This window comes from Sphaeramia orbicularis, chromosome 24, assembly GCF_902148855.1.
Source record: "Sphaeramia orbicularis chromosome 24, fSphaOr1.1, whole genome shotgun sequence".
In the NCBI taxonomy this organism is placed as follows: domain Eukaryota; kingdom Metazoa; phylum Chordata; class Actinopteri; order Kurtiformes; family Apogonidae; genus Sphaeramia; species Sphaeramia orbicularis.
This window is the reverse complement of record NC_043979.1, coordinates 47,448,843-47,476,797: the sequence shown is the minus strand read 5'-3', so window position 1 is coordinate 47,476,797 and position 27,955 is coordinate 47,448,843. Positions and strand designations below refer to the sequence as shown.

General features: G+C 38.4%; 2 protein-coding genes across 2 annotated transcripts; both read left to right on the top strand.

Moving 5' to 3' along the window:
- The first annotated feature begins 1,576 nt into the window (after positions 1 to 1,576).
- LOC115415207 (cell cycle control protein 50A-like) lies at positions 1,577 to 13,079 on the top strand. Its single transcript, XM_030128708.1, has 7 exons — positions 1,577 to 2,103; positions 3,328 to 3,447; positions 3,537 to 3,644; positions 5,332 to 5,419; positions 5,639 to 5,785; positions 8,416 to 8,622; positions 10,422 to 13,079. Exons 1-7 carry the CDS (start codon positions 1,861 to 1,863, stop codon positions 10,613 to 10,615), a joined length of 1,107 nt encoding a protein of 368 aa, XP_029984568.1. The 5' UTR covers positions 1,577 to 1,860; the 3' UTR covers positions 10,616 to 13,079.
- Positions 13,080 to 16,143: 3,064 nt separating this feature from the next.
- LOC115415490 (cytochrome c oxidase subunit 7A2, mitochondrial-like) lies at positions 16,144 to 25,083 on the top strand. The gene is made up of 4 exons (XM_030129080.1): positions 16,144 to 16,239; positions 16,545 to 16,634; positions 22,897 to 22,981; positions 24,849 to 25,083. The coding sequence occupies exons 1-4, from the start codon at positions 16,222 to 16,224 to the stop codon at positions 24,902 to 24,904; spliced, it is 249 nt and encodes an 82-aa protein (XP_029984940.1). The 5' UTR covers positions 16,144 to 16,221; the 3' UTR covers positions 24,905 to 25,083.
- Positions 25,084 to 27,955: the final 2,872 nt, after the last annotated feature.

Sequence of the window (27,955 nt, the reverse complement as noted above, 5' to 3'; positions counted from 1 at the left end):
TCCATCTGCAGGGTTAGGGTTAGGGTTAGTCCCAGCCCTCCATCTGCAGGGTTAGGGTTAGGGTTAGTCCCAGCCCTCCATCTGCAGGGTTAGGGTTAGGGTTAGTCCCAGCCCTCCATCTGCAGGGTTAGGGTTAGGGTTAGTCCCAGCCCTCCATCTGCAGGGTTAGGGTTAGGGTTAGGGTTAGTCCCAGCCCTCCATCTGCAGGGTTAGGGTTAGGGTTAGTCCCAGCCCTCCATCTGCAGGGTTAGGGTTAGGGTTAGTCCCAGCCCTCCATCTGCAGGGTTAGGGTTAGGGTTAGGGTTAGTCCCAGCCCTCCATCTGCAGGGTTAGGGTTAGGGTTAGTCCCAGCCCTCCATCTGCAGGGTTAGGGTTAGGGTTAGTCCCAGCCCTCCATCTGCAGGGTTAGGGTTAGGGTTAGGGTTAGTCCCAGCCCTCCATCTGCAGGGTTAGGGTTAGGGTTAGTCCCAGCCCTCCATCTGCAGGGTTGGGGTTAGGGTTAGTCCCAGCCCTCCATCTGCAGGGTTAGGGTTAGGGTCAGTCCCAGCCCTCCATCTGCAGGGTTAGGGTTAGGGTTAGTCCCAGCCCTCCATCTGCAGGGTTGGGGTTAGGGTTAGTCCCAGCCCTCCATCTGCAGGGTTAGGGTTAGGGTTAGTCCCAGCCCTCCATCTGCAGGGTTAGGGTTAGGGTTAGTCCCAGCCCTCCATCTGCAGGGTTAGGGTTAGGGTTAGTCCCAGCCCTCCATCTGCAGGGTTAGGGTTAGGGTTAGTCCCAGCCCTCCATCTGCAGGGTTAGGGTTAGGGTTAGTCCCAGCCCTCCATCTGCAGGGTTAGGGTTAGGGTTAGTCCCAGCCCTCCATCTGCAGGGTTAGGGTTAGGGTCAGTCCCAGCACTCCATCTGCAGGGTCACAACCTCCTGGGGACGCTCAGTAATCACAGACACTGATGAAAGCTCAGACACTTTACCCTCGTTCAGACCAAACTGAGTTGAAATGTTGAAAGTTGAAAGTGCAAAAATTACCAGCATGCCAATTAATATGAGCAAAGAAATAAAACTCTCACTGTGTGAATCCTGTGCACGTGGGCCTGAGTTTTTTCACACATTTTGTCGATAATTTTAAAGTATAACTTATATTCATTGAACAGATCTTTTCTTTTATGTGAAATATTATTTACAGTTCCACAGTCTTCATCAGATTAGATTCTATGACTCAGTTTATCCATTTGAGGGTCCATCCTTTGCCCATTATCACCAAAAGTATATTTCTTTCTAGCTTTTAGGATCAGCCAATCACAGCTTTTGAACTGATGACGCACACCTGTCCGCAGGTGGACCACGCCCCCTCACTAACAGCAGTTAGTCCAGTCCTGCTCACAGTTCTGACAGTGTTCTGGAAACACTCCTGAGCTCAGACTGCTGACAGGAACTTTTAGGTTCAGTTAGGAGCTGTGAGAGGATTCTCAGACTCTGTAGGAATACAAGTCCTGAAGTTTAAGGGTAAAAAAAGAGAGGAACGAACAGCGCACAGTATGGATCAGTAAACTCCAGGCGGTGGCAGCAGAGCCACATGTAGGATGTACGCTACCGAGAAAACAGAAAGCGAAGAAGAAAAAGCGGAAGCCGCTGCTAGCTTTTATGCTAGCTGACAAATGATTAACGTAAGAGATGTAGTGGGTAAACAACTGAAAACAAACGAATGTCAGCATGTTAGCGGAGTAATTTAGTATTTTAAGTGACTATTCGTCATATGTCAGCGCCGGTTGGACGTTAAATTCGCTAAAAAAAACATCGGTGATAGCGGGGCGCTAACTAAGCTAACCGTGAAGCTAGTGAACGTTAGCCGCAGTTGTGACAGCAACCATGATGGCGTCCACTTACAACGCCAAAGATGAGGACGGACACATCACCGTGGCCGGGCCCGGAGGGGGGACACTGCGGAGCAGGAAGCCCGAAAACACCGCCTTTAAGCAGCAGAGGCTTCCGGCGTGGCAGCCCATCCTCACGGCCGGTACCGTCCTCCCGGCCTTCTTCGTCATCGGACTCATCTTCATCCCCATCGGCATCGGCCTGTATGTCACCTCCAACAACATCAAGGAGTTCGAGGTACAATCAAACTACAACAACAATAACAACTGCTACTATGGAGCAGTTATTAACCTGTTGATAATGACCTTTAATGACAAAAATAGACAGTCCACAACACACACGCACACACACACACACACACACACACACACACACACACACACACACACACACACTGAACTCCATTCACAAATGAACCAGTTTGTTTCCTCTTGTCATTTTCTTCTGTTTACATTATTTAACCTTTTGATGCACGAATTTTGAAAACCTTAGTAAATTTTTTTTTCCTGAGTGTTTTTTTTCCTCTTTAGACATGAAAATAAAACAATGAGATTGATTTTGAATTTTTTTTTTTTTTTACTACCCTATTTTTCACATAGTTACAAAAATGTTCACTCATTTGGACACCGTGTGTTTAATTTTTGAAGCAAAGAAACATGTATTAAAAACGCAATATGGGAAAGTGATATACTGTGTGAAAACTATGAAACAAAAGCATTTTTAACCCTTTCATGCATACTGGTCACTACAGTGGACAGCTGTTCTACTGCTGTTCACTTGTATATTCATGGGTTTGGTTGTTTTAGTTGCTGTAACTTTACTGTTCTTGATAAACCTGATCTGCACTAACATGTTTTAGTGTAAATCATTTGCTAAATGTTATAAGACTGTAATTAACAGTTTTCTTAAACAAAAAGTTTTTTTTTTTTTTTGCATATTATCTTCATGAAGTGAGTAATAACTAGTATTAGAGTATGATAAAAATGTGAGAAAACATCAGATTAGCAGCATTAAAAATGCTTTTATGTCATAGTTTTCACACAGTTTATCACTTTCTGATGATGGTTTTAAATACATGTTTCTTTGCTTCAAAAATTAAACGCATGGTGTCCAGCTGTGTGGACATTTTTGTAATTCCTTGAAAAATAGGTTCATGAAAACATTTCAATCTCTTTTTTTTTCATGTCTAAAAATGAATAAAAACAGTCAGGAACAAGAAAAGCACTCGGAGAGTGCAGACGTTCACCAAAACAGATAAGTGTCCGTGTGAAACACAACAGTGGAACCAATGTTCAACAGCAGAGAAATGAAGGAAACAAAGCTTTGATTCAGGAGAATTGTAGTTGAAGGATTTTTTTTGGATTACTTTGAGTCAGTTAATCGGTTGCAGCTCTATTCTGTTGTACCTTTTTCTTTCCGTCTCCACTTCTTTAACTTCTTTTCTCTAACGTCTGTCCTCAGATTGACTACACGGGCGTCGACATGTCCAGCCCCTGCTTCAACTGCTCCCAGAACTTCAGCTGGAACAGCACCAGACCCTGCACCTGCTCTATCCCCTTCTACCTGGATCAGCCGTACGAGGTAAGAAAAACCCACGGGACACTCAGGACACGAACCGCACAGAGATGCCATCAGTCATTTACCTCTCCACCGTTTACTATCACCAACAGAGCAACGTCTTCATGTACTACGGCCTGTCCAACTTCTACCAGAACCATCGGCGCTACGTCAAGTCACGAGATGACAGTCAGCTGAACGGAGACTCGGAAGCACTCACGGTACGAATCATCACGGTTTAACCCTTCACCCGTAAAGACTCAAACATCCACCAACGACCAAACCCATCTACTGATGTAACTGTTTAATGCCTGTTGATCCACAAATCCTATCGGTCCATGTCAATAATTGGTGTAAAATGCAGTTTTTCCTCACTTATTCATAGGGTAAATATACAAATGTTGTAAAAGGAGGATAACATGAGCCAAATACTTGAAAACTAAGCGAAAAATTACCTAAAAAACCTTGAAATGTTGCATAAAAGTGAAGAAACCCTTCTAAATTGAGGAAAAAAATTGCAAAATACTTGGAAAAATTAGTAATATTCATCATTTCATAACATCCAGAACCCTGTATTTAGTTTATTAACCCTCAAAAACCAAAACCATCTACTGATCTAAACTGTTTAATACCTGTTGATCCACTAATCCTGTCAATTTGTGCCAATAATCGGTGTTAAATACAGTTTTAACTCAGTTATCCATCGGGTAGAATGTACAAATCTTGTAAAATGAGGAAAAAATGAGGAAAATACTTGAAAAATAAGGTAAAATTACTCAAAAACCTTGAAATGTGGCATAAAATTAAAGAAATCCTTCTAAATTGAGGAAAAAAATAGGAAAATAGCATGAAAAATTAGGAAAATTCATCATTTCATAACATCCAGAACCCTGTATTGAGTTTAACCCTCAAAAACTAAAACCATCTACTGATCTGAACTGTTTAATACCTGTTGATCCATTAATCCAATCAATCCATGTCAATAATTGGTGTAAAATACTGTTTTACACCCAATTATTCATGGGTTAAAATGTACAACTCTTGTAAAATGAGAATAAAATGAGCAAAATACTTGAAAAATAAGGGAAAATTACCCAGAAAACCTTGAAATGTGGCACAAAAGTGAAGAAATCCTTGTAAATTGAGGAAAAAATTAGCAAAATACTTGAAAAATGAGGAAAATTCATCATTTCATAACATCCAGAACTCTAAATTTATTCTGTTAACCCTCAAAAACCAAAACCATCTACTGATCTAAACTGTTTAATACCTGTTGATCCACCTGTTGTCAATACATAAAAATAATTGGTCTAAAATACAGTTCTTCATCTTTTCATGGTCATCAGATATGACCCATTTGGACGTTCAGAGGCTCTGTAGTGAACATGCTCAAAATAGTAAATAACGTGGAAAAATTTGACTAAAATGAAGTAAAAGAATAAAAAATAAAATAAGTAACAAAATGGACAAAAACATGAACTTAAATCCTGTTCTGATGTTAGTTCTGAACTAACAGAATCTGAACATTTGAACAGGATCTGAAACTATAATGTCTGTAAAACAGAATGTCAGTTTGAACACAGTTTGAACATTTGGTGATAGAACATTAGATCCTGTTGGGATCAAATAAAAATGTGTTTAGTATTTGTGCAGATTTCTGCTGTAATTCAATTCTTCAAGGAAATAATCATTTAAAAAAAGAAACAAAAAAAAATTGCCTTTTTAACTGTATCATGATATATCGTGATATGTCATATCGTGATCCTAGTATTGTGATTTGTATCGTATCGCCAGATTCTTACCAATACACAGCCCTAGTATTCACAGGTTGTTGTTCATGTCCGTTTACAGATTTCATGTTATATTTTGTTCTTGTCGCCCTAATCTGCCTTTTGTCTTTGTTCTCAGAAACCCAGTAAAGAGTGTGAACCATATGCGTTTCATGACAACAAGCCCATCGCACCGTGCGGCGCCATCGCCAACAGCATGTTCAACGGTGAAGCGTGTTCCTGCTCCGTCACAATACACACACAATAAAGATAAAGATAGTTTTATTTATTATTCAGGTTCAGAGGAATTAATATGCTGAGGTCTGTCAGAGTACAAGTATGAAAGATGAAAAGATACAATCACAATAAAAGTCAAAGATATTAAAGTCTGACAAATAAAAGTCATAAAAGTCTGTCGTTTATTTTCCGTCTGAATTCTGTGGCAGATTCGCTGGAGCTGTTCTACAACGACCCAAACGGAACCAAGGTCCAGATCCATCTGATGAAGACGGGCATCGCCTGGTGGACCGACAAACACGTCAAGTTCCGGAACCCCGGAGGCAACAACCCCAACCTGACCGTGGCCTTCCAAGGTTCCACTGGGGCTTCTGGGGTTTTATTCCACTGTCTGTCTGTCTGTCGTTTATACTGACGGAACGGTTCCAAACACATTAGAGTCACAAAGAGTTTAGTTTTAGGCCAGATTTACCTGGAACTGAAGAAAAACTGAAATATGATATGTCCTCCTGAGACCCAGCAGTGTATGTTTGTCGTCTGTAGGGGACGAGAGTTTCACAGGTTTACTAGGAAAAAAAAAGAAAACCTTGTCCACTGAAAAGGGCAGTCCATAAAAAAAACTAAAAAATACATTTGAAGAAACTGTTGCATTATTCCTATAGGCGCTGTATGCATAGTTTATGTAATTGATGGCCATTTCAGTTCAGTTATTAATTAGTGATTAGTAATTTTATAATTTAATTGCATTTAAAAGGTCTTACATGATTGTGATTTAATATTTGCATCATTGTTATTTACACGGTCATAGTATTTTGGTTATTTGATGTTACTGTACTGACAGGTGCTAAGGATAAAAATAAGAACCTATAGCTTTAAGAAGGTCCGACGAGCGTGGTGATGCTACATGACGTGGTAGGAGACGGCATTAGAGTCAACCATGGAAGTTATTGAATGTAAAAAAGCCAAAACTTTTACAAAAGCATCCGGTCTGTAGTCATATGAACCTGCAGAACCGGCCCACGTCGGTGCAGAAAACAGGGTTCCCACAGGGTCTTAAAAAGTCTGAAAAGTCTTGAATTTACAAATCTACATTTAATACCTTCAGAAAGTCTTTAAAGGTGTTAAACTTGATATGGTGGGTCTTCAGTTCTGTTGTCATAAACCTGTTCACTGTGTTGTGTTTAAATGTGTCTGTTAAATGTCCAAACTGTAAAGAAACTAACATTAGTCGACTCAGTTCCACCTGTTCCAACCCGACAATTTATACTGAAACTACAAAAGTACTCACAGAGCGCAGACCTCCGCTAAGGCAGATCAGTGCCCCCAGCCCCACCCCGATCACCACCAAAATTTAATCCTTTGTTCTTTGTGCCAGCATCAACATTTCCTGAAATTTTCGTCCAAATCCGTCTATAACTTTTTGAGTTATCTTGCACACAAACAGACAAACAAACCAACGCTGGCAAAAACAGAACCTCCTTGGTGGAGGTAATTAGGAACCGATTATCGTTAACTTTGCAGAGAAATAACTGCGAATGGTGTGAATAAAGGTGTTGGAGTAAATAAATGCATTTTCCTAAATTCTAGGAGTCATAAATCTTTGCTAGTTTGGCTGTGAAATAGGCATACAACTGTTCTAAGTCATCTTAAGAAGGTCTTAACTCTTTAAGTGCCAGACAGTTAAGGGGATAATAAGCCTTAAAAGTGCCACAGAATTTGGCCGTTTTTCAGTATTTCGCGTCGTTTTCATAATATTTGAAGAATCCTGCAGGAAACCGCTCGGTAACATCCGACCGATTGCTGATTAGATCCAAAACGCACCGGACGCAGCCGATTCATTATTGATCGTAATTTGCATAATTTATTATAATAATAATAATAATAATAATAATAATAACAATAATAATAATAATAATAATAATCTTTATTTATATAGCACTTTTCATACATTAAAAACTGTAGCACAAAGTGCTTTACATATCAGTTTAAAAATCAGTACCGCCCCCCACCCACACCCACCCACTCACCCGCACACACACACATATACATGCAAACCCACAAGCTCACACATACTTAAGAAGACTGACTGAGCACGGGTAGACCAGAACAAAAATGTACAAGTAAAAGTAAAACATCAATTTAGGAGGCGCTGTCTCAGGGAGCCATCTGCACCAGGAGGCAGCCCCCGACCCCGACGACCAGGCACCAGCAACACAGCCCCGCATCCCAACTAGTGGGAGAGGGCCAACTGGGACCCCCACCCACCAGAAAGGAGCGGACCCCAGTGAGAGAAGGCGCCACAGCCCCTGGAGTCCACAGCCGCCCCCCGGCATGGAGGGCTCCCTCTGATGAAACACCGGAGAATAAGAAACATTAAAAAGATATAAAAATATTATTCGGTCGCGTGACCTCAAATTCCCGTCTGCTTGGTCTCAAAAGGGGGACACAGAAAGAACGTCATCGAAATGTGAGAAAGAAATGGGGGTGGATGGTTTGTTTGTACACAAATGTGGCGTGTTCTCCAAAGCCGATATGATCGGCCCGTGGCACTTTACAGGTTGTTTTCGTAAAGCCGATTTAATCGGCCCATGGCACTGAAAGTGTTAAATGTGACTTTTAGAACCCTGTAGGAACCCTGTGTCTAATTCTTCTTAGGTGAATATGATCCATAACCTCTGGTCCATTGTCCATGTGTTGGGGAGAACATCCTTCCATTTAAACGACATAAACCTCCTGGACATCAGACATCAAAAGGCCAATGAAAGGACATGAATATGACTGAAGTGAACCTCAGCTTCCTCCAGGATCGAAGCTTCAGTCAGATTTGATTTCTGTAGCGCCAAATCATAACAGAAGTTTTCTCATACACTTTACGTATCGAGTTGGTCAAAACCAGACTCTGAGCCAGTTTACAGAAACCCAGAAAGCTTCAGTCCATTCCAGACTCTGTTCTGCTTCTTCACTGCTGCTTTTTACTCTGACTCAGGGACCACGAAGCCCGTGAACTGGCGTAAACCGGTCTACGAGCTGGACTCGGACCAGGAAAACGACGGCTTCATCAACGAGGACTTCATCGTGTGGATGCGAACGGCCGCCCTGCCAACCTTCCGAAAACTGTACCGCATCATCCAGAAGAAGAAAGACATGGTTCTGACGCTCCCCCGAGGAAACTACACCCTGGAGGTGGTCTACAGTATCCTTTACACCTGGGGGTCTCAAAGGGGGGGGGTGGACACTCTCCTGGGGGGCGTACCTGGTAGTGACCTGTCCTCCACATACAGGTCTGTAGCCTTATTTCTAGAATTATGTATTGGGGTCCGGATTGAGAACGAATTGAGGTCCATGAGCGGGGGTTTGGGGTGGGCATCTGGCACATTGTCCCCCCCCACCCCCACACACACACACACACACACACACACACACACCCCTCAATTTTTGTTCCGTTGGTGGCTTATTTCCTTCACGTTTCTTATAATTTGTTGATTTATTGTTCATTTTTGTTTGTTTTTTTATCAGTGTAGCTGTTTTTGTTCATTTTGGTACGTATTTTATTCTTTTGTTGTCTATTTTGTCAATTTTTTTTGCTTTTTTTATGTTATTTATCATTTTGTACATAATTTCATTCATTTTTGCTTATTTTATTTAATATATAAACCGAGTGTGTCCATCCACTGTCAGTGAAAAAGGGACTTTCAGTAAAATACATCATTAACAAGAAAAGCATTCAGAGAACGCAGACCTCTGCCAAGACAGATCTGCCCCCCCCCCCCATCACCACCAAAATTTAATCATTTCTTCCTTGTGCCAGTATCAACATTTCCTGAAAATTTAATGAAAACCCGTCCATAACTTTTTGAGTTTTCTTGCTAAGTGATCACAAGACCTCCTGGTGGTAATTAACATTTACAATCGTACTTTGCTCAAGGAGCTTATTAGTTATTTTTTTAAATTTGTCTTCATTTTATTGATTACTTTGGCTGATTTTGTTATTTTCATCACTTATTTTGGTTAATTTTTTTTGCATTTTGTTGCCTATTTTGTTATTTTTTTCCTCAATTTTTGTTCCATTGGTGGCTTATTTCCTTCACGTTTCTTATAATTTGTTGATTTATTGTTCTTTTTTTTTTTTTTTTTTTTTTTTATTAGTGTGGCTGTTTTTGTTCATTTTGGTACTTATTTTATTCTTTTGTTGTCTATTTTGTCAATTTTTTTTTTGTTTTTTTAATGTTATTTATCATTTTGTAAATAATTTAATTAATTTTTGCTCATTCTTTTTAATACATAAACCAAGTGTGTCCATCCACTGTCAGTGAAAAAGGGACTTTCAGTAAAATACATCATTAATTAACATCTACAATCTTACTTTGCTCAAGGCATTTATTACATTTTTTTTAATTTGTTTTCATTTTATTGATTACTTTGGCTGATTTTGTTATTTTTTCCTTCATTTTTGTTAATTTCGTCACTCATTTTGGTTATTTATTTTCTCCATTTTGTTGCCTATTTTGGTATTTTTTCCTCCATTTTTGTTCTGTTTGTGGCTTATTCCCTTTATATTTTGGATTTCTTCTTTTTTTTATTACTGTGGCTGTTTTTGTTCTTTTTGGTGCTTATTTTATTCTTTTGTTGTTCATTTTGTCAATTTTTTTGCTTAATTTTTTAAAATGTTATTTATCATTTTGTACATTATTTCATTAATTTTTGCTCCTTTTATTTCATATATAAACCAAAGGTGTCCATCTGTCATATCTGATGACCATGAAAAAATGACAAACTGTATTTTACACCAGTTATTTACTTGGATTAATGGATCAGCATTTATTAAACGTGTTAGATAAGTAGATACTTTTGTTTTCCAGCGGCTGTTTGGGTCTTTATGGGTTCAAATACGTCTTTATTGGCTTCGTTATTAAGCCACAGTCGTTCACGTTCAGACTCTGGTGTTTATCTGCTCACTATTTCGCGTTTCCACCCTTAACCACTTGAACCCAGACTACCCTGTTCGCAGCTTCGAGGGCAGGAAGCGAATGATCCTGAGCACCATCTCGTGGATGGGAGGCAAAAACCCCTTCCTGGGCATCGCGTACATCACCGTGGGCTCGGTCTGCTTCTTCCTGGGCGTCGTGCTGCTCATCATCCACCACAAATACGGCAACCGCAACAACAGCGCCGACATCTCCAACTGAGCTCCGCCCCCTTCGCCTGAGCTGCAGCGTCAGCGTCACCAAAATCACCAAGTATAAAATACGACATGCTTTCCTGAGCTGCCAAATATGTGTGAATTCTAACTCTGTATTTCACGTCTGTGAGCGATTGTTTGCCAAAGTTAGCGCAAAAAGTGCAGCCACAGACGACAAATAACAGTACGTTCAAACTGTTTGGTCTTATTTGAACTCCAAAACGTCCAGAATTCCTGTTACAGACTTCGAAAGTAAACACATTTCAGGTCTGGAATTAGACCAAAGGACCAGGAGGAGGTTTTTTTTTTTCTTCACTTGTAACTTCACTGCAGCTAAAAGAACAACCAGAGTCAAGGTGGAGATGGAGGTTTTTCAGCCTGTAAACCAAATATATTCTGATTATAGAGACAGAAATCACAGGAAATGAACAAATACTCACATGAGAGGAGCTGAATGGACAAGATTAGCAAGTGAAAGTAACACTTGAGCTTTAATTACGATACGGTTTAATACTGCGCTGCTTGAATTTGACTAGAATTATATGTTTACATTCTGTAACAAATGACACTTGTGGTTTTTTTAAGGCAGAACCCAAACAAAAAGAATAAAACTGAACACATAGCCTTTAAGACATCATTTAGGGCATATTTGCAGAAAACAGACCTAAAGGATGGGATAGAAAGTGCAAATATTAAGGTCTAAGATGACCCTTAATTAAAGTTTTAATTCTATTTCCAGCCTTGGTCGTGATTCTAAAAATGTAGCTGTGAAACAATAAATTTGGTTAAAAATATACATATCAGTATCATTGCAGAAATACAGAATTGATAAAGTTAATACAGCAGTTTGAAATGTACAAAGTGTAAATTTGGACAATATTAGCAAGTGATTTAAGCTTTAATTATAATAGAGTTTAATACTGCGCTGCTTTAATTTGACCAGAATTACACATTTAAATTCTGTAACAAGTGACACTTGTGTTATTTGAGGCAGAACACGGGATTTATAATAAAGTAAAAGAATAAAATTGAACACATAGAAGCCTTTAGAACATCATTTAGAGCATATTTACAGAAAATAGACCTGAATGATGTAATAGAAAGTGCAAATATTAAGGTCTAAGATGACCCTTAATTAAAGTTTTAATTCTATTTCCAGCCTTGGTTGGGATTCTAAAAATGTAGCTGTGAAAAAAAAACAAACTTGATTATAAATATACATTTCAGTATCATCACAGAAATACAGTGTTGATAAACTTAATACAGCACTGAAATTTACAAAGTGTAAATTTGGACAATATTAGCAAATGAAAGTATGACTTAAGCTTTAATTACAATAGAGTTTAATACTGCGCTGCTTTAATTTGACCAGAGTTATACATTTAAATTCTGTAACAAATGACACTTGTGTTATTTAAGGCAGAACACAGGATTTATAATAAAGTAAAAGAATAAAACCGAACACATAGAAGCCTTTAAAACATCATTTAGGGCATATTTACAGAAAATAAACCTGAACGATGTAATAAAAAGTGCATATTTAGATTCTATTAAATTCTATTTCCAGCCATGGTTGATTTAAAAAAAATATATATATACATATCACTATCATCATAGAAATAAAATATTAATAAACTTATTACAGCACTTCCAAATTTACAAAGTGTCTCTAATGTAAAAACAGAACAGATCTATATAAAAGACTAAAAAGCCTTAAAATGCAAATAAAATTCCAGAAGTGGGTTTTAAATATGAATATAAGTTAACATAGACGTGTGTGTGGACCTGAGTCTGATCTCTGAGGTACACCTGCACTTCAGGTGTGCTGCGACATCCCCCGTTGCATGCTGGGTAGCTGAACCGTTGACGTGATCGCGGAGCTGCGGCGGCGGCTCGTCTTCGTGCCTGGGCTTTGAATAAATAAATAAATCGTCATGCTTTGGCCGATTCCACAGCTCTGAAACGTGCTCTGCCAGCTCCACACGAGCTCAGCCACTGTCAAACTGTTTTGTCTTATTTTTTTTAAGGAATATTTGCTCGTAAAGCCAGTATTTGCACGCCAGACCTCAGGGGTTTTTGAGTGTTCGGTGGGTTCAAAGTGGGTTCAAAGCCGCCAGCGTGTCGTCGTAATGCAGTAAATGTACGTTAACGTTGTGTTGTAGCTTCTGTCGTCATTGTCGTCGTTTACACGCGGTAATAAACGATCATACAGCATGAAACGGTTCAGTGGAATGTGTGTGGTTTAATGTGGTTACGCAAACAGCTTTACCGCCGTTACAGAAGCTGAGACTAAACATGTGTACAGTGTGTTCACAGACGCTGCATGTGACATGGACTAAATATTAAAGTGTTTATTTTTTTTATATGTTCATTTTAGAGTTGCACTATGTTGACATTTCTTTTGATATTCCATACATGTTGTTTTGTTGCTTTACAGAAAAAGTCATTAAATCTAAAAGTGGGTTACTGTGATGTTTGTCTTTTACTGTTATTTATGTGAATGAAATGTAAGTATTATTCATTTATAAATGAAAGTAAACTGGCTCAGCTAAGGGTGAACAAATCTATCCAAATACTGATACTATGAATAAAATCAAATAAATAGAAGTTCAGTCCAAATGATGGTTGGCTGCAGTTTCACAGACACAGTTTTGGGTCAAATAGTGAGAATTAATGAGAGAATGGGGTTTAGTCCAAAGGAATGTTTATGTCAGAACGACCGGGTCTTCTTCAAAACACGTTCACTTTACAGGTTCTTTCTACTGGAATATTTATAAATGTGTTGGATAAATGGACATAAACCAGTAACACTTGATCAGAAATATTGAAAACATCAGCTAAACGACACTGTGGTCTTTTGTTTCCATTCATCTGATTCAAATATGTAAAATTTAACTCAATGAATCTCTGAGGCAGATAATTTATTACAAATGAAAATGAAAATGCTGGATTACATTTAAGACTTATGTAAGACACACTTTTTTTATTGAACTTATGAAAAAAATACAAACTCAATGAGGATAATAACATACTAATAAAATAAAGTATAAAAATCATGGGGATATGTAGGGCAAGAGCAAAACAAAAAAAAACATTCAAATACAACACAGTGCAAATAATCAGGCATTTGAAATTAAAGTCAAGGAGCAGAGATGCAACAGAGAAGACTTTAAATTAAAAGAATAAGTAACGAGCAATGTTCTGGCTTATTTTTGTTGCAGTTTTGTTTTCTTCTCATTTTCTCAGGGACAAGACAAACATTTTAAATTCATTTGTAAATCCAGAAAAGGAGGGCTTGTTATTTCTGCATTTTGCACAGTGGAGATGATATTTACCCAGTAATAAAATTATATTAATGATATCTGAAACAGATGAGGCCAAATTATCCAAATAAAAACTAATATGAACTTGTGTAAGACACACATGGAGCTTTAAAGGTCTTTCTGAATTTTCTTGTCGACTAATACAGGGGTGTCAAACATGCGGCCCGGGGGCCAAATGCGGTCAGCCAAAGGTTCCAATCCGGATGTAGGATGAATTTATGAAATCCAAAAATTACACTGAAGATGATCACAGACAATTTGGTTCAGGTTCCACATACAGACTGGGAAAAATATTAACATGATAACCCATAAATTCTTATAACTCCAATTTTTTCTTTATGTAAATGTAAATATTTTCATGTAATTTTCCTGTATTTACACTAAAACAAACTATAATTTCACAGAAAACGTAAATATCCTGAACAAATATGAAAAACCTGAAATGTCTGAAGAGATGTAAGTGTAATTTTGATAATATTCTTCCTGTTACTGAATATTTAGTGTATTTGTAGATCCTCTGTGATCTGTAAGTTGTACTGAAAATGACGTCAGTGATAAACTGAGGCAGAATATTGTTAAAATTGCACTGATTTTTCTGAACAAATTTAGGGTGTTCATGTTCTTCACATTGTTTTAAAGAACAGTTTATTGATGTAAACTTTTTCATCACAAAGTTTGGAGTTGACATTATTTATATATAATTATGTTATTATTTTACTGGTCCAGCCCATTTCAGACCAAATTTGTCTGAATTTTTTTCTAAAGCATAGAGGAAATTTGGAGTTGATATTATTTATATATATAGGGAGTGGCCATGGCTCAGATGGTCGAGCAGGTCATCCAACGGAAGGGTTGGTGGTTCGAATCCTGCTCTGTCCATGTGCTGTTGTGTCCTTGGGCAAGACACTTCACCCTCCTTGCCTCCAGTGCTGCCACTCACACTGGTGTATGAATGCGTATGAATGTTTGGTGGTGGTGGGAGGGGCCGTAGGCGCAGATTGGCAGCCATGGCTCTGTCAGTCTGCCCCAGGACAGCGGTGGATACAGATGTAGTTTACCACCACCAGAGGGAGAATGTGAGAGCGAATGAAGAATGGGTCCACTGTGTGCGCTTTGAGTATGCATTCATAGAAAAGCACTATATAAAAATCTAATCCATCATTATTATTATTATTATTATTATTATTATTATTATTAGCACCTGCTGATGGTTCCACACACGTGTTTTAGCACACACGGTGACAGGTCTATTAAAGCTAGAGCACCACGTCTATGGAATGACCTGCCTCTACACCTACGGTCCATGGACTCTGTAGAGAGCTTTAAGAAACACCTCCAAACCCTCCTGTTCAAAAAGGCTTTTTAGTCTCCCACCTGACCCAGGACCACCACAGACTGATTACACTCTATGTATTCACCATAAAGTACTCCATGTGTGTGTGTGTGTGTGTGTGTGTGTCCCCAGTCTTCCTCTACCTCTCTCTCTCTCTCTTTTCTCCTCCTTTACTCTCTCTCTTTAACCCCAGCTGGTCCAGGCAGACGTCCATCCCTCAGGAGTCTGGGTCTGCTCCAGGTTTCTGCTGTTAAAGGGAACTTTTTCCTTCCACTGTCACCAGTCACTAGTGTTTGCTCCTGGAGGATTCTGTTGGGTCTCTGTAAACTTGATTTGATTCTGATTTGAATTGATAAAGCACTTTGTGACTCTGTCTGTGAAAAGTGCTCTATAAATAAAATGTACTTCTTCTTCTTCTTTTTCTTCTTCTTCTTCTTCTTCTTCTTCTTCTTCTTCTTCTTATTATTATTATTATTATTGTGTTATTATTTTACTGGTCAGACCCATTTCAGACCAAATTTGGCTGAATTTGGCCTGTGAACTAAAATGAGTTTGACTCATGTTCTAAAGGATAGTTGACAGATGTAAACATTTTCATTGGATAATTTTACTTTTTTTGCTCTAAAGCACAGAGGAAATTAGGAGTTGACATTATTTATCTGTTATTGTGTTAGTATTTCACTGGTCTGGCCCACTGCAGATCAAATTCGGTTGAATGTGGCCCCTGAACTAAAATGAGTTTGACAGCCCTGGACTGATAATTACTGAAGAAGAGAAACGTCCACAAGAAAACACAGATCCTCTGTTCCTGTTGGATGCGCATTCTCGTTTATCACCACAGGGGGCGCTAATGGTCTGACGTCACACATTGACGACGACGAAGAAGAAGAAGTCAAAAGCGGAAGTAAAGTTTTGCGGTGCCCTTGCGCGAGAGAGTCGGCTGAGGACGGACTGAACATGAACAGACATATATTTGTAAGTATCCGACTCATCTGAACATTCCTTCTCCACAGAACCGCAGTTGAACAGTTAAACCTTGTGTGTCTGTGGTCGTTAGTGCCAGGACAGCTCCGTGGACATGGAGTCTGTATGTGTCATCTAGGGGTCAAAGAGTTAGCATTAGCATTAGCTTCCGGGACCGTCACCGGCAGATTCCCGCTTTGGGAGCTGTGGTTTATTCAACTACAGAAGTGGGTTTGTGTTGAACGGCTTCTGTAAGCGGGTCCAGGTGTTTGGAGGGTCTGCTGTGTTCTCATTTTGGTGTTTGTGGTGTTTTTTAGACGCTCCAGCAGGTGGCGCGGAGGACCATCTGCAGCTCCGCGCGGCGCCAGGCTGACAATAAAATCCCACTGAAACAGAAGATGTTTCAGGTAAATATGGAATAAAAGGCTCTGAAACTGGCACCAGGAAGCTCTGTGGGGGTCTGGATGGGAGCTTATATCTACTGTGACATGTGGACACCTTCATGCTCATGCTCATGTTCTAGTCGTATAATAAAACAGGGCAGGTTTATTTCTATTTCTGTGGCACATTTCAGCAACAAGGCAGTTCAAGGTGCTTCACAGACACAGGACAGGGGTCTGCAGTCTGTGGCTGCTGGGCCTGATGTGGCTCTTCAGCGTCTCTCTATGGCTCCCCTTGTCAAAAAAACATTTTTATTTATTTATTTTTATTTAACCTTTCTTTAACCAGGAAAAGGATCCCATTGAGATTAAGAACCTCTTTTTCAAGGGAGTCCTGGCCAAGAGGCAGCATGAAACACAACACATAGTTACAACATACAGTTACCTCATACAGTTACAACAAACAGTAATTTACAGGACAAGTCAACCTATGAAAAACACCTGCAAGTCATTGAGTTGTTCTCCAGCACTTTGAGTTTGGATTTAAAAGCATTCAGGGAGATCAGTTCAGACAGTTTCCAGTCTTTTAGCAACATATTCCATGAGGACGGAGCAGAGTAGACAAATGCCCTTTTTCCCAGCTCTGTACGGGCAAATGGCACAACGAGGAACAAATGCTCGTTCGATCGCAGACAGTAAGAATCAACACTTCTTCTCGTAATCAAACCACAGATATAGGAAGGCAGTAGTCCAAGTATGGCCTTATAAATGAAGGTGTACCAGTGTCCCAGCCTCCTAGTGGACAGGCCAGCCCACTCTGGAACAAAAGTCACAATGATGTGTCACGGTTTTAGAATTTGTAATAAACCTCAGAGAAGTATGATAGACAGTGTCAATCATTTGAAGATACTTAGACGATGCGTTCATATAAAGTACATCTCCATAATCTAACACTGATAAAAAAATTTAAAAAAAAAAGTGGCAGTGACAAGGCGCTTTTTTACATCAAAAGAAAAACACAACTTGTTTCGAAAGTAAAAGCCCAAACATAAGGAGCATTTTGAAATGACCTGAATGAACCCTTACGTTTTAACGTTGTTCTAGGCCTAAATCAATTCTAACACTGTCCATCTGCAAAAATATGTAGGCTATGCACAGAATCAAATAGTTTTTTGACACCATAGAAACCAAAATGTATGTCACACTACTTTATTTTCTTGCCAAATCTAATACAAGATACTCAGTTTGCATTTGTTAGTAGTTTGGCTGTTTAAAAGTCAGCCCATATACATGAAAGTTGAGCTTTTTAATCAGTTACACAATGTCATTGATTGATTGATTGATTGATTGAGGTATTTATTTCGAACATGAATGTCAAACAGAAGAAAATAAATAAACAAAACACTTAAACATAAGACATATAATACATATTTGACTTATAAACTCCACCCCTTCTCCTTATATAATTAATAACAATAATAACTTTCCTACTCTAATCATATCTATACACTATGCCATAATCTGACTGATACTTACTAGTAAATAATTAGGTTTCTGGCTTTATATTATTATGAACAAATATAATATGATTTACATAATCACATAATACAATAACACATATATGTAAATACATATTCATACACAGATCTATACACACACATATACACCTACATATATATACACACACACACATACACACTAATACATACATTTACACACACTTACCACATACTTGTACATCTTTAGAACACCCAGTGATCCCCAAGCCCTCCCTCATCCCTGTACTTCTGAAAACTTGTGTCTTTGTACCTCTTTTTAAATTTTTTCATGCTTGGACATTCTTTAACTCTATCTTAAATCTATTCCACTGTCTCACCCCGCTGACAGAAACACCAAAACCCTGCCTAGTCGTGCGTATTAAGGGAATTTTAAAGTTAATTTTCCCCCTTAAATCATAACCCCGCTCATGAATACTGAATAATTTCTGTATATTTTTTGGTAAAAGATTATTTTTAGCTTTGTACATTATTTGAGCTGTTTGATCGTCCACAAAGTCTGTCATTTTGTTTGGAAATAGTGTAGATCATTAAAAAATTGTACAAATCTTGAATGTTTTCTTTATTGTAGTTGTATAATTTCATAAATGCACCAAACATTGCATTATTGTACTGGAAATGAAAGTTAAATAGTTAAATAACAAATTAATCACAAATAAGCTACAGCCCCCTCATGCTAAAATGTAGATGAGTATCAGTATTTTTTATGGCTCCGGTCACATTTTTCCTTCTTTTTCGAGTCGAAAATGGCTCTTTAGACTGTAAAGCTTGCAGATCCCTGACACAGGACATTGAAATGCAACGACAAGGGAAAAAGAAACACATTTAAAACACTATAATAGAAACATGTAAAAGGTGATTAAAAACAGCAAGTAAGAAAACAACACATAAAACCCAAAAATATGAAAACACATGTTAAAGTAAGAGTTGCAGTGCAGAGTGTGGAAGGAGAATATAAAATTTAAGAAGTCCAAAGCCTTTTAGTCAAAGGCAGCAGTGAACAGGTGAGTCTTTAACCATGACTTGACAGAACTCAGACTCTCAGCAGACCTGAATAAATAAGAATAACAGGAATAGTTTATAGCGTTCCCTTCATGGTTTCCAGATTGTTCTATTATATATCACTACCTCCAAATCTGTGACTGTTCCTTATGTTTCAATCAATTATCAAAGTCAGTAGTGTAACCTGTGATATACTGAACTGTCTCCAGTCTGGGCTGTGTTGTACTAGTCTATCGTAAACCTTTTATGATGAAGTAAATGCAATAAAACACGATATACATGAAGGTGACTCTTAAACTGTGGTTGTGCAGTTTGACCTGGAGTGAGTCTGCACTTCACATACATGTTAAAGCCTCCAGAAATAACAAACAAACAATCTAGAAGTGAATCAGGCCTAGGCTGTGGGCCTGGTCAGCTGTAAAACCTACGTTCATCAGCTGTTTTTACTGCTTTTCCTTCAGAGGACACTGAAGCGCTGTGATTTTTACCTGAAGAAAACATGGCAGCTACTGCTCCTAAAAGACCATGATCAGTTTGTTTCTTTTACTCCAAGTGAGACATGGAAGTTGATTTTCAGTCCATGTGTAATTTCCAGTGTTGTGAAAGTTACTTCTAAACTGTAATCCATTACAGATTACTTTTTGCTGTTGTTTAAAAGTAACTCCTTACCTTACGACAGTGGTTCTGAACCTTTTTTTTACTCCTGACCCCATTGCAACATCGCAAATTTCTGGCGACCCAGAATTTTTATTTATTTATTTTTTTGCTAAAATTAATTTCAGATGGTCATTGGACTGGTTTTGCATCAAAGACAGTCTGGGACACCCAGGCCTCTTTTCCTTCGTCCACATTCTCCTAACTCACCTCAGTTTTGGATTCTTCCGCAGCCACATAAATACTATTATTATAAGTGTGCACTCATTAGCTTCACCTCATTGTTTATGACTCCAGTGGTGCAGATAGATGATGTAGCATTTAATTCTAATACTGTGAGTTTTGTTGCAGCCTCAGAGTCAGTAGGTTTGTTTTTGCTCCGTCTGTAAGTATCGTACCCAGGTTTACTAGATCGATGCTTTAGTGTGGCTGCTCATGAACCTGTATTTGACTTGACGATCACAGGAGGTGCAGATCAGTTTGGGTCTAAAAGCGCTAGAATCGGCCATGGTTTGAACTCTGCGTTGGTCTGTGGACTCTGGACTGTGACACAGACGTAAAGCACTGACAGTATGTTTAAAAAGATATGGGTTGGGTTTTTTTTTTTTGGGGGGGGGGGCCTTTTACACCTTCACTTTTTTTACTTATGTATTTATATGCTTTTACAACTTGTACATTTCAAGCAACCAATCAAATTGTATTTATATAACTCCACATCTCATGACCCTTTACATTTAGAGCTGGTCCAACCAGGCTCTTAAGCATCTTTACATTTGCATTTATGCATTTGGCAGACGCTTTTTTCCAAAGTGACTTAAAGGGGAAAAAACAAAATAAAAGAATAAAATACAAGAATAGATTAAAGACAGAAAAACAGCTGTACAATTTAAAAAAAACAGTATCATACAGGAGAGTAAAAAAGCAAAATGATAGACTAAAATACAAGAATAGATTAACAAGACATAAGCACAGCTGTACAGTTTAAAATACCAAGTAAAACAACAGAATAAACAATACGTTTCAAATGGAATGTCTGAACGTGTTAGGACAGGAGGTGCTCTCTGTCCTAACACTCCACATTACAATTACAACATTTTCAATTTTATACTGTGTATATGTGTGTGTGTGTGTTTGTGTGTGTGTGTGTATATCAGATCTTTTTATCACAATATAAAACCATCACAGTGTCAAAAGAAACAGTTTGCTCATAAAACATTAAAACAAGGAGGGGAAAAATACAAATGTATGAACAGCATTGTTAAGCATCACAAATAACAGATGGAATTGTGGGGAAAAGAATAAATAAGAATAAATAAAGGCAGTGTGTGTGTGCATGTTCACCTGTAGATAAGTAGGTCTGGGGTCTTTGTCATTATGGTGGTAAAGGCTCAGTATGTTATGAATCAATAATGGAATCATGTGGTTCCCTCTGGTATCAGATGGTTCTTTTTGCAGTTTTACAGAGTACGTCTTCTGTTCCACCTGGTAAACGTCACCATACTTTGTATATTGTATGTTGGTGGTTTCCCTCATGTTCTTTGCAGTACAGATCTGCGTCTGTGTTCACATAATCTGATGCTGGTTCCTCCTGTTGAACAAATGTAAGACATGCATGGATCAGTTTGACCATGGGTCGGTGGTCTTTCTCTTGCAGCTCTGAAACCAGTGTATCTGCACAGATAAGTAGCAGAAATAACTGAGTGTCGTACTAACTCTGCATGTGTTCGGAGCTCCACAGCCCCCCCCCCCCCAGCAGTGACATGATGAGGCTGTAGATGTTTTAGTGCCGCTGCTGCAGCGTCCTGTAGACTAAACACTAGTTCTGTGGCTGGTTTGACCCATCAGCTGCTGCTTTTAGAACCACAACAGTAGCACCTGAAACCACCAGAACAGAACCCTGCATTATTCACAACCATCTTTTATTCAACGGATCGACTTAAGTCAGAGGAGTCCAACAAAAGCCAAAACAGGCCCGTCACAGAGTCCAGTCCCTCCCAGAGGACGAATTTGTAAAACACAATAAGTTTGAGCTGTGCATTTTGAATTTATTTTATTACTAGTCCACATGGCAATTACTATTTTGTCTTGATCATCTTTATTTATTCATGTATTTGCTCTGGTATTAGTTCCTTGTACACAAAAAATGTTAAATATTTTTCTTCTGCTCAAAACAAATAAATGAATGAATGAAGATATGAACAGTTAATGATATAAAAGTCATTTTAGTCCAGCTCTAAAGTGGATCAGACCAGGAAAGCACTATCGGACTAATCTGTAAATATTGACAACTCCAATTTTTTGTCTTTGTTTTACTGTTAAAATAGTAAAATTACATGAAAATGTTTGCATTTAGCCAGGTCATGTCAATGGGACACACACATCTATGAGACAAATCCAAGTTTCTCTGATCCTCTTGTGTACGCACACATTTATTCACTTATGACTGTGATGTTTGTAGTAAAAATATTCGGTCTGTTATTAGATGTTTAGTGTATTTGTAGATCCACTGTGATCTGTAAGTGTTAATGTACATGTGGATAAACTGAGGTAGAATATTAGTAAAATTACATAAATTTTCCTAAATTTCAGGTTGTTTGTTCACTTTTTTTTAAAGGATAGTTTGTAAAAGTAAACATTTTCATGCTGTAATTTTCTTTTTTTTACTCCGAGACAGAAGTTTGGAGTTGACATTTATCTGTTGTAATGTTATTTTCCTGGTAAATCCAAAACCGATCTGACATGTTCAGATGTTTTTCCTAATATTCAACTTCAGAGTCTGATCTCAGATAAATGTGTTCTACTGTTTTCCTCTCAGTCTAAATATTTACGTCCTTCAGACATGAACAAATGAATACTGTTCTTAGAAGGTTCAGTTTGTCGGCACAACGCCAAACCTCTGCACATTATGTTTAAAAGATTGTCATCTAGAAGCTTTTAAAAGGCAACCCTGGTGTTTATCAGAGCAGATGGATTGGTCCTGGATCTGCAGAACAGAAGTCAGTGTTTCTAAGTAACGTAGAAGGACCTGAACCCTCCTGGTGTCATCGTTCAGTGTGTGAGTTTGTGTTTGTGTGCAGGAGGACAACGGCATGCCGGTTCATCTAAAAGGAGGCAGCAGCGACGCTCTGCTCTACAGAGCCACCATGGCCATGACCGTCATCGGTGAGAACACGGTTTTCTTTTGTACATTTGGCTTTTTTTTAACATATTGTGGATGCCAGGGGTGTCAGACTTGTGGTCTACAGGATGAATGTGCATAGTGTAAAAATGACACTGCAGATATTAACAGTTAGTGTTAAAATCAGTTCAGTTCAGGTTCCACATACAGAACAATATGATCTAAAGTGGGTCAGAACCAGGCAAATACCATAATATTAAACTATAAATTATGACAAATACAACATTTTCTTTGTTTTGGTGTAAAAATAGGAAAGTTACAAACTGTCCTTTCACAAAAAACCTGAATAACATAAACAAATATGAACTGAAATGTTTTTAGAGAAATAAATGCAGTTTTAACATAATTTTGTAATGTTTCTCTTTTTTGTGCATGTTTTGTTTTTGTTATTGCTTAAATTTATCATTTGTTGGTTCTGTTTGTTTTCTGTTATTTGTGTTCATGTTTCTCAAATTTCGGAACACATTTGCACATGTGCATTACTGTGAAATGCACATGTAAATTATAAACTGAGGCATAATATTGTTAAACTTACACTTATTTTTATAAGAAATTTCAGGTTGTTGATGTTTTTCACGTTTTGAAATGATAGTTTCTAGATGTAGACATTTTCATCGTGTAATTTTACTTCTTTGACTCAAAAACACAAAAGTTGGGAGTTTGGAGGCTCTTCTTCTTGGTTTTTGTCCAGTTTGTTCATTCAGAACGGCGCCCTCTGGTGGACGGATGTCAAATGCTAATTCCAGTTTTCTATCCACCATCATTATGTCTCTTACATCTTAACTTCTACTGCACCTCTTCACTTTTTCCCTTGTAACTTTTATTTATTCGGGGTGTAACAGTGCACTTGTTTGTACTGAACTGTTTCAGTCTGGGGCCTTCGATACGCTCCACAGGCGAACAGACTGAATACTGTCTGTGTGAAGAACAAACGCTGTGGAAGCAGAGTGGACACCAGCAGAACCCATGTGCAGGGTGTCCTCTGTGTACGTTCAGCAGCGGTGAATTCTCAGTTCCACAGCAAAAAAACCAAAATCTGACAACAGAGAGTCTAACAGAAGCAGGTCAGACGTTCAGAGCGTGTGCAGGTGAACTTTCAGTTTTCCGTTGGTTGCAGCTTTGTGGCACAGAAGAGTCCACAGGTTCCTTTACAGAAAAGAGTTTGATTATTGGACTTGAGCTGGTGAAACCCAGTGGACCTGCTCCTGTTCTCCTTCACCTGCCTCTGCTGTGGAGTTCATGTGAGGTGACGTTCACTGCACCTCAGGGAATACTGTGAGACGTTCAAAGACACTCAGTAAATTGCAGTGTTTGCCATAAACAAACATTGAACATTCAAAAATACAAAAATGCAGAACATGTGGGGTGCCTGTTAATGCATAAATGATTGAATAGTATTTTGTAGAAATGTCAGGTAGTTAGGCAGTTACAGAGCGCCCCCCCCCCCCATACCGAAAATGTACAGAACTGAAATTTTTCTGTACCGTTACACCTCTATTATTTAGCACAATTCGTTTTCTTTATTAAATCTATTTCTTTCTTTCTTTTACATTCTGTGTATAGTCTTTTTTATCCTCTGCTGTACAGTGTCCTTGGGTTTTGTGAAAGGCACTTATAAATAAAGTGTATTATGATTATTAGTATTATTTTTACGACAGTGGATGTGTGGACGTATAAACGCAGCGATGTTTACTCGCTCTGAAAACATGAAAAATCTTTTAAAAAAGTCCTCATCCCTCCATCATCATCCATCTTCATCAGGGTTGTTTTGCTGTTTTTACGTGTCCGTTCCAGTTTTCTCCTCGACCTTTGGGACTCGTCTGAACTGTTTCATGTGTTCTCTTGTTCCAGGGGCTGGATACGTGGTTTATGAGCTGGTGAAGGCGGCGTTCCCTCAGAAGAAATAGTCCCTGCACCTGAACAGCTGTTAGCTCCTCCCCCCACACCGGCCTCTATTGTACAAACATACAGTGGTAATACTTGTCTTTACCGTCACGGCGGGATATTGTTTCATGTTCATGGGATCAATATTTATTTCTTGTATTCGCTCTGAGGATCAATAAAACAAATGCCTCTCATGACCCGACACCGTCCACCTGCATCATTGTCATCTCAGGGGTTCGATTATGACGCTCCGATCGATCAAATATCCAATAAATAATCTGCAAAATTCACTGAAGCTGTTGAAAGTGAAGCTTTTATTTGACTTTACTTTTAATAGAATGTTAAAACTGAGACGATGTAAGAAGTGAAATAAACAGTTCAGTTTGTCACATTTGGGAGAATTCAACTGTTTATTTTGTTTTAATTAACCCTTTAATGACCAGAGTCTGGACCCTCCATTCTAACAGAAACAGGTTAAAAAAATAAACCTTTTTGAAATCAGTTTGTTTTTTTATGGAGCACCAGGAGTGCCAAAATTAAATGAATGAATATGTCATTTAAAAAGGCCTTAAATGTGTTATTTAGTAATTGAAATTGGAAAACAAATATTAAATAAGTAAATAAAACCTTGACCATGGAATAATTAAATAGTGAAACAATTCTATATGCTTAAATTGCTGTATATGCTATTTAAATTCATTCTTGACCCATTTAAGTAAATATTAATGTCGTTATTTAATGTGTGCATTTCCAATTTTAATTCATTCATGACACATTTAAGGCCTTTTTAGCTCCAGTATTCATTTATTTAATTTTGGTACTCCAGGTGCTCCATGGTTTTTAAGCCACTTTTGTCATGTTAAAAATAATCATGTGTTATATTTTGGTCCACAAATGATTTCATATTTACGATTTTTTTTTTTTTTTTTTTAAATATATTGAAAATTTGAGAAGCCAAGTGCATATAGTTTCAGTTTGTACAGGTGTTTGAAATCCTTGGAAAGGCTTGAATTTCAGTGTTGTGTTTTCAGGGTCTGGGAAGTGCTTGCATTTATAACCAGTTACTTAAACAGAGGTGATGCATTTAAAAATAAACCTTTATGTCCTAAATAACATTCCCAGGTGTTCTCAGGTCGACTCAGGTCCAGTTTTATTTTCGTCTTTGTCTCGGTGTGAATGTGTCTGAAGAACACAGAGTTTCTTCCTTTTTTTTGGATAAAACTTTGTGTTCTCCTTTAATTTCTAAACTTTTTGTTTTTATGAAACATAATTTTATGGTAACGTCTACGGCCACAGTACTGGGGCACAAAATATGGGCGTGTCTATTACCACAGACCAATCAGATATGAGCATTTGTACCAGAGCCTGGGCTGCACGATACTGGAAAAAACTGACATTGCGATTTTTTTTTTTTTTTTTTTTAACCCTGCAATATATATTGTGGTGTTATGACAAAATACTCAGGAGGATAGAATACCTGTGTGGTGCTGATATAAAAAGTCAAACTCATTAGTTGTTTCCTCTCATTTCGACACAAAACACGTGTTTCAGTTTCATCCTTCTGTAGCTGAAATAATTCCAGATAACTGACGGTGCTTTTCTTTTTGGCACCAAGTCTTCATTTACGGTGGTTTCCTCTTGTTCGTTGCTCAGTTTTATCTTCCAGTCGACAGGCCATCAGCTGTCGTCATGTGGCGTCTGTTACAAAAGTTTCAGTCGTCTTCTTCTCTGAAACTACAATTCCAATTGACTTCAAACTTGGTATACAGCTTCTGTATGATGATGTTGGCAAAAGTTAGTGAAATTATTTGGATTCGGATCTGATTCTGGATTTGGTGCCACTTTGACAAATGTTCCCATTAGAACAGATAGGAAGTGGATTGATCCAATAAATCAGTATCAATGATATCAAGTGTGAATTTGAATTTTTTCCAGATCTGACTGAATATGAGCAAAACATGGACTATTTCTGTAATAGAATAAATACACAGAACTGGGGGAGAAGAAATGGATCTGGATACATTTCCCAAAGCTTTGAATTTGGCCGCTAAGCTCCAGGACCATTGGTCCGATTTTTAATACTGTCACCAGTGACTCACTCCAAACTGATAAGAACGGCTCTGATTGGTGGACGGCTGCGTACAGTGTGTGTCTGAAATGACATCAGAACATGTTGAGTTCATTTTGCTCCTACAGTACAGGACCTGTGGTGTGACTGCTGTGCATGTGTATCGTGGTGTCGATGCTCAAAGCACATACTGTGCAGCTCTAGCAGAGCCAATCAGATGTTAGCATTTGTACCCGAGCCACTCCCAGAAACTGTTCCATGAACTCGTTCTCCTCTTGTTTCCACAGTCTGTGGTCACAGATGGAAGAAACCACTGATTAGTGATCATTTATAGTGTAGAATAGAGTGATTGTTGTAAATACTCTGTATGTCGCTTGATGGTGTTCTTTGCACTAGAGGCTGGAGAAGGTGGGCGGAGCTTCATGTTAGATACAGTAGTGTACCATGTGACTCATCAGTACCCCACTGTGGGAAAGACTGTTTGAGGAGTACCTGGAATATGAAGGAACTTTTCATCACAGAACGACCTCAGGGTTCAAGGGTTAAAAATGAACGTGACGTTGAAAGAGTTTGTGTCGGAGGCTGTGGACCCTTTTTCATGTTTCTACTGTTGATAAAAAACAGACCTAGTATTTCCACGGTGCATTCTGGTACATTTAAATACAAATAAATACATAACTAGACCAGGTCAGTCAGTGTAAACTACAGTTCCAGTCCAGGTCACATTCACACAGTGGAGAAGACAGTGTGTGTTTTTGTGTGTTTTTTCCACAGTGGGTCTGAATGAACCAAACCTGATTTCAATCTGGACGTTCAGCTTTAATTTAATGGGTTTAAATAAAATATAGTATTAAATATTTGGGAATTACAAACATTTTAACCCTAGTCCGTCCACGTTCAGAGGTTTAAAGTAACAGGACAAACTCATGCTGTAAATGTGAGGATGGTTGTTGATGCTGGATGTGAACCTCTGAGGTCTGGACCTGTGGACGTGGGCCGGGGCTGC

Coding starts and splice junctions, on each gene's coding strand:
- LOC115415207 (XM_030128708.1), top strand. CDS start 1,861: ATGATGGCGTCCACTTACAACGCCAAAGATGAGGACGGACACATCACC. Junction 5,420..5,638: donor CGCCAACAGCATGTTCAACG/GTGAAGCGTGTT, acceptor ATTCTGTGGCAG/ATTCGCTGGAGCTGTTCTAC. Junction 5,786..8,415: donor CCTGACCGTGGCCTTCCAAG/GTTCCACTGGGG, acceptor ACTCTGACTCAG/GGACCACGAAGCCCGTGAAC.
- LOC115415490 (XM_030129080.1), top strand. Junction 16,635..22,896: donor TGAAACAGAAGATGTTTCAG/GTAAATATGGAA, acceptor GTTTGTGTGCAG/GAGGACAACGGCATGCCGGT. Junction 22,982..24,848: donor CATGGCCATGACCGTCATCG/GTGAGAACACGG, acceptor CTCTTGTTCCAG/GGGCTGGATACGTGGTTTAT.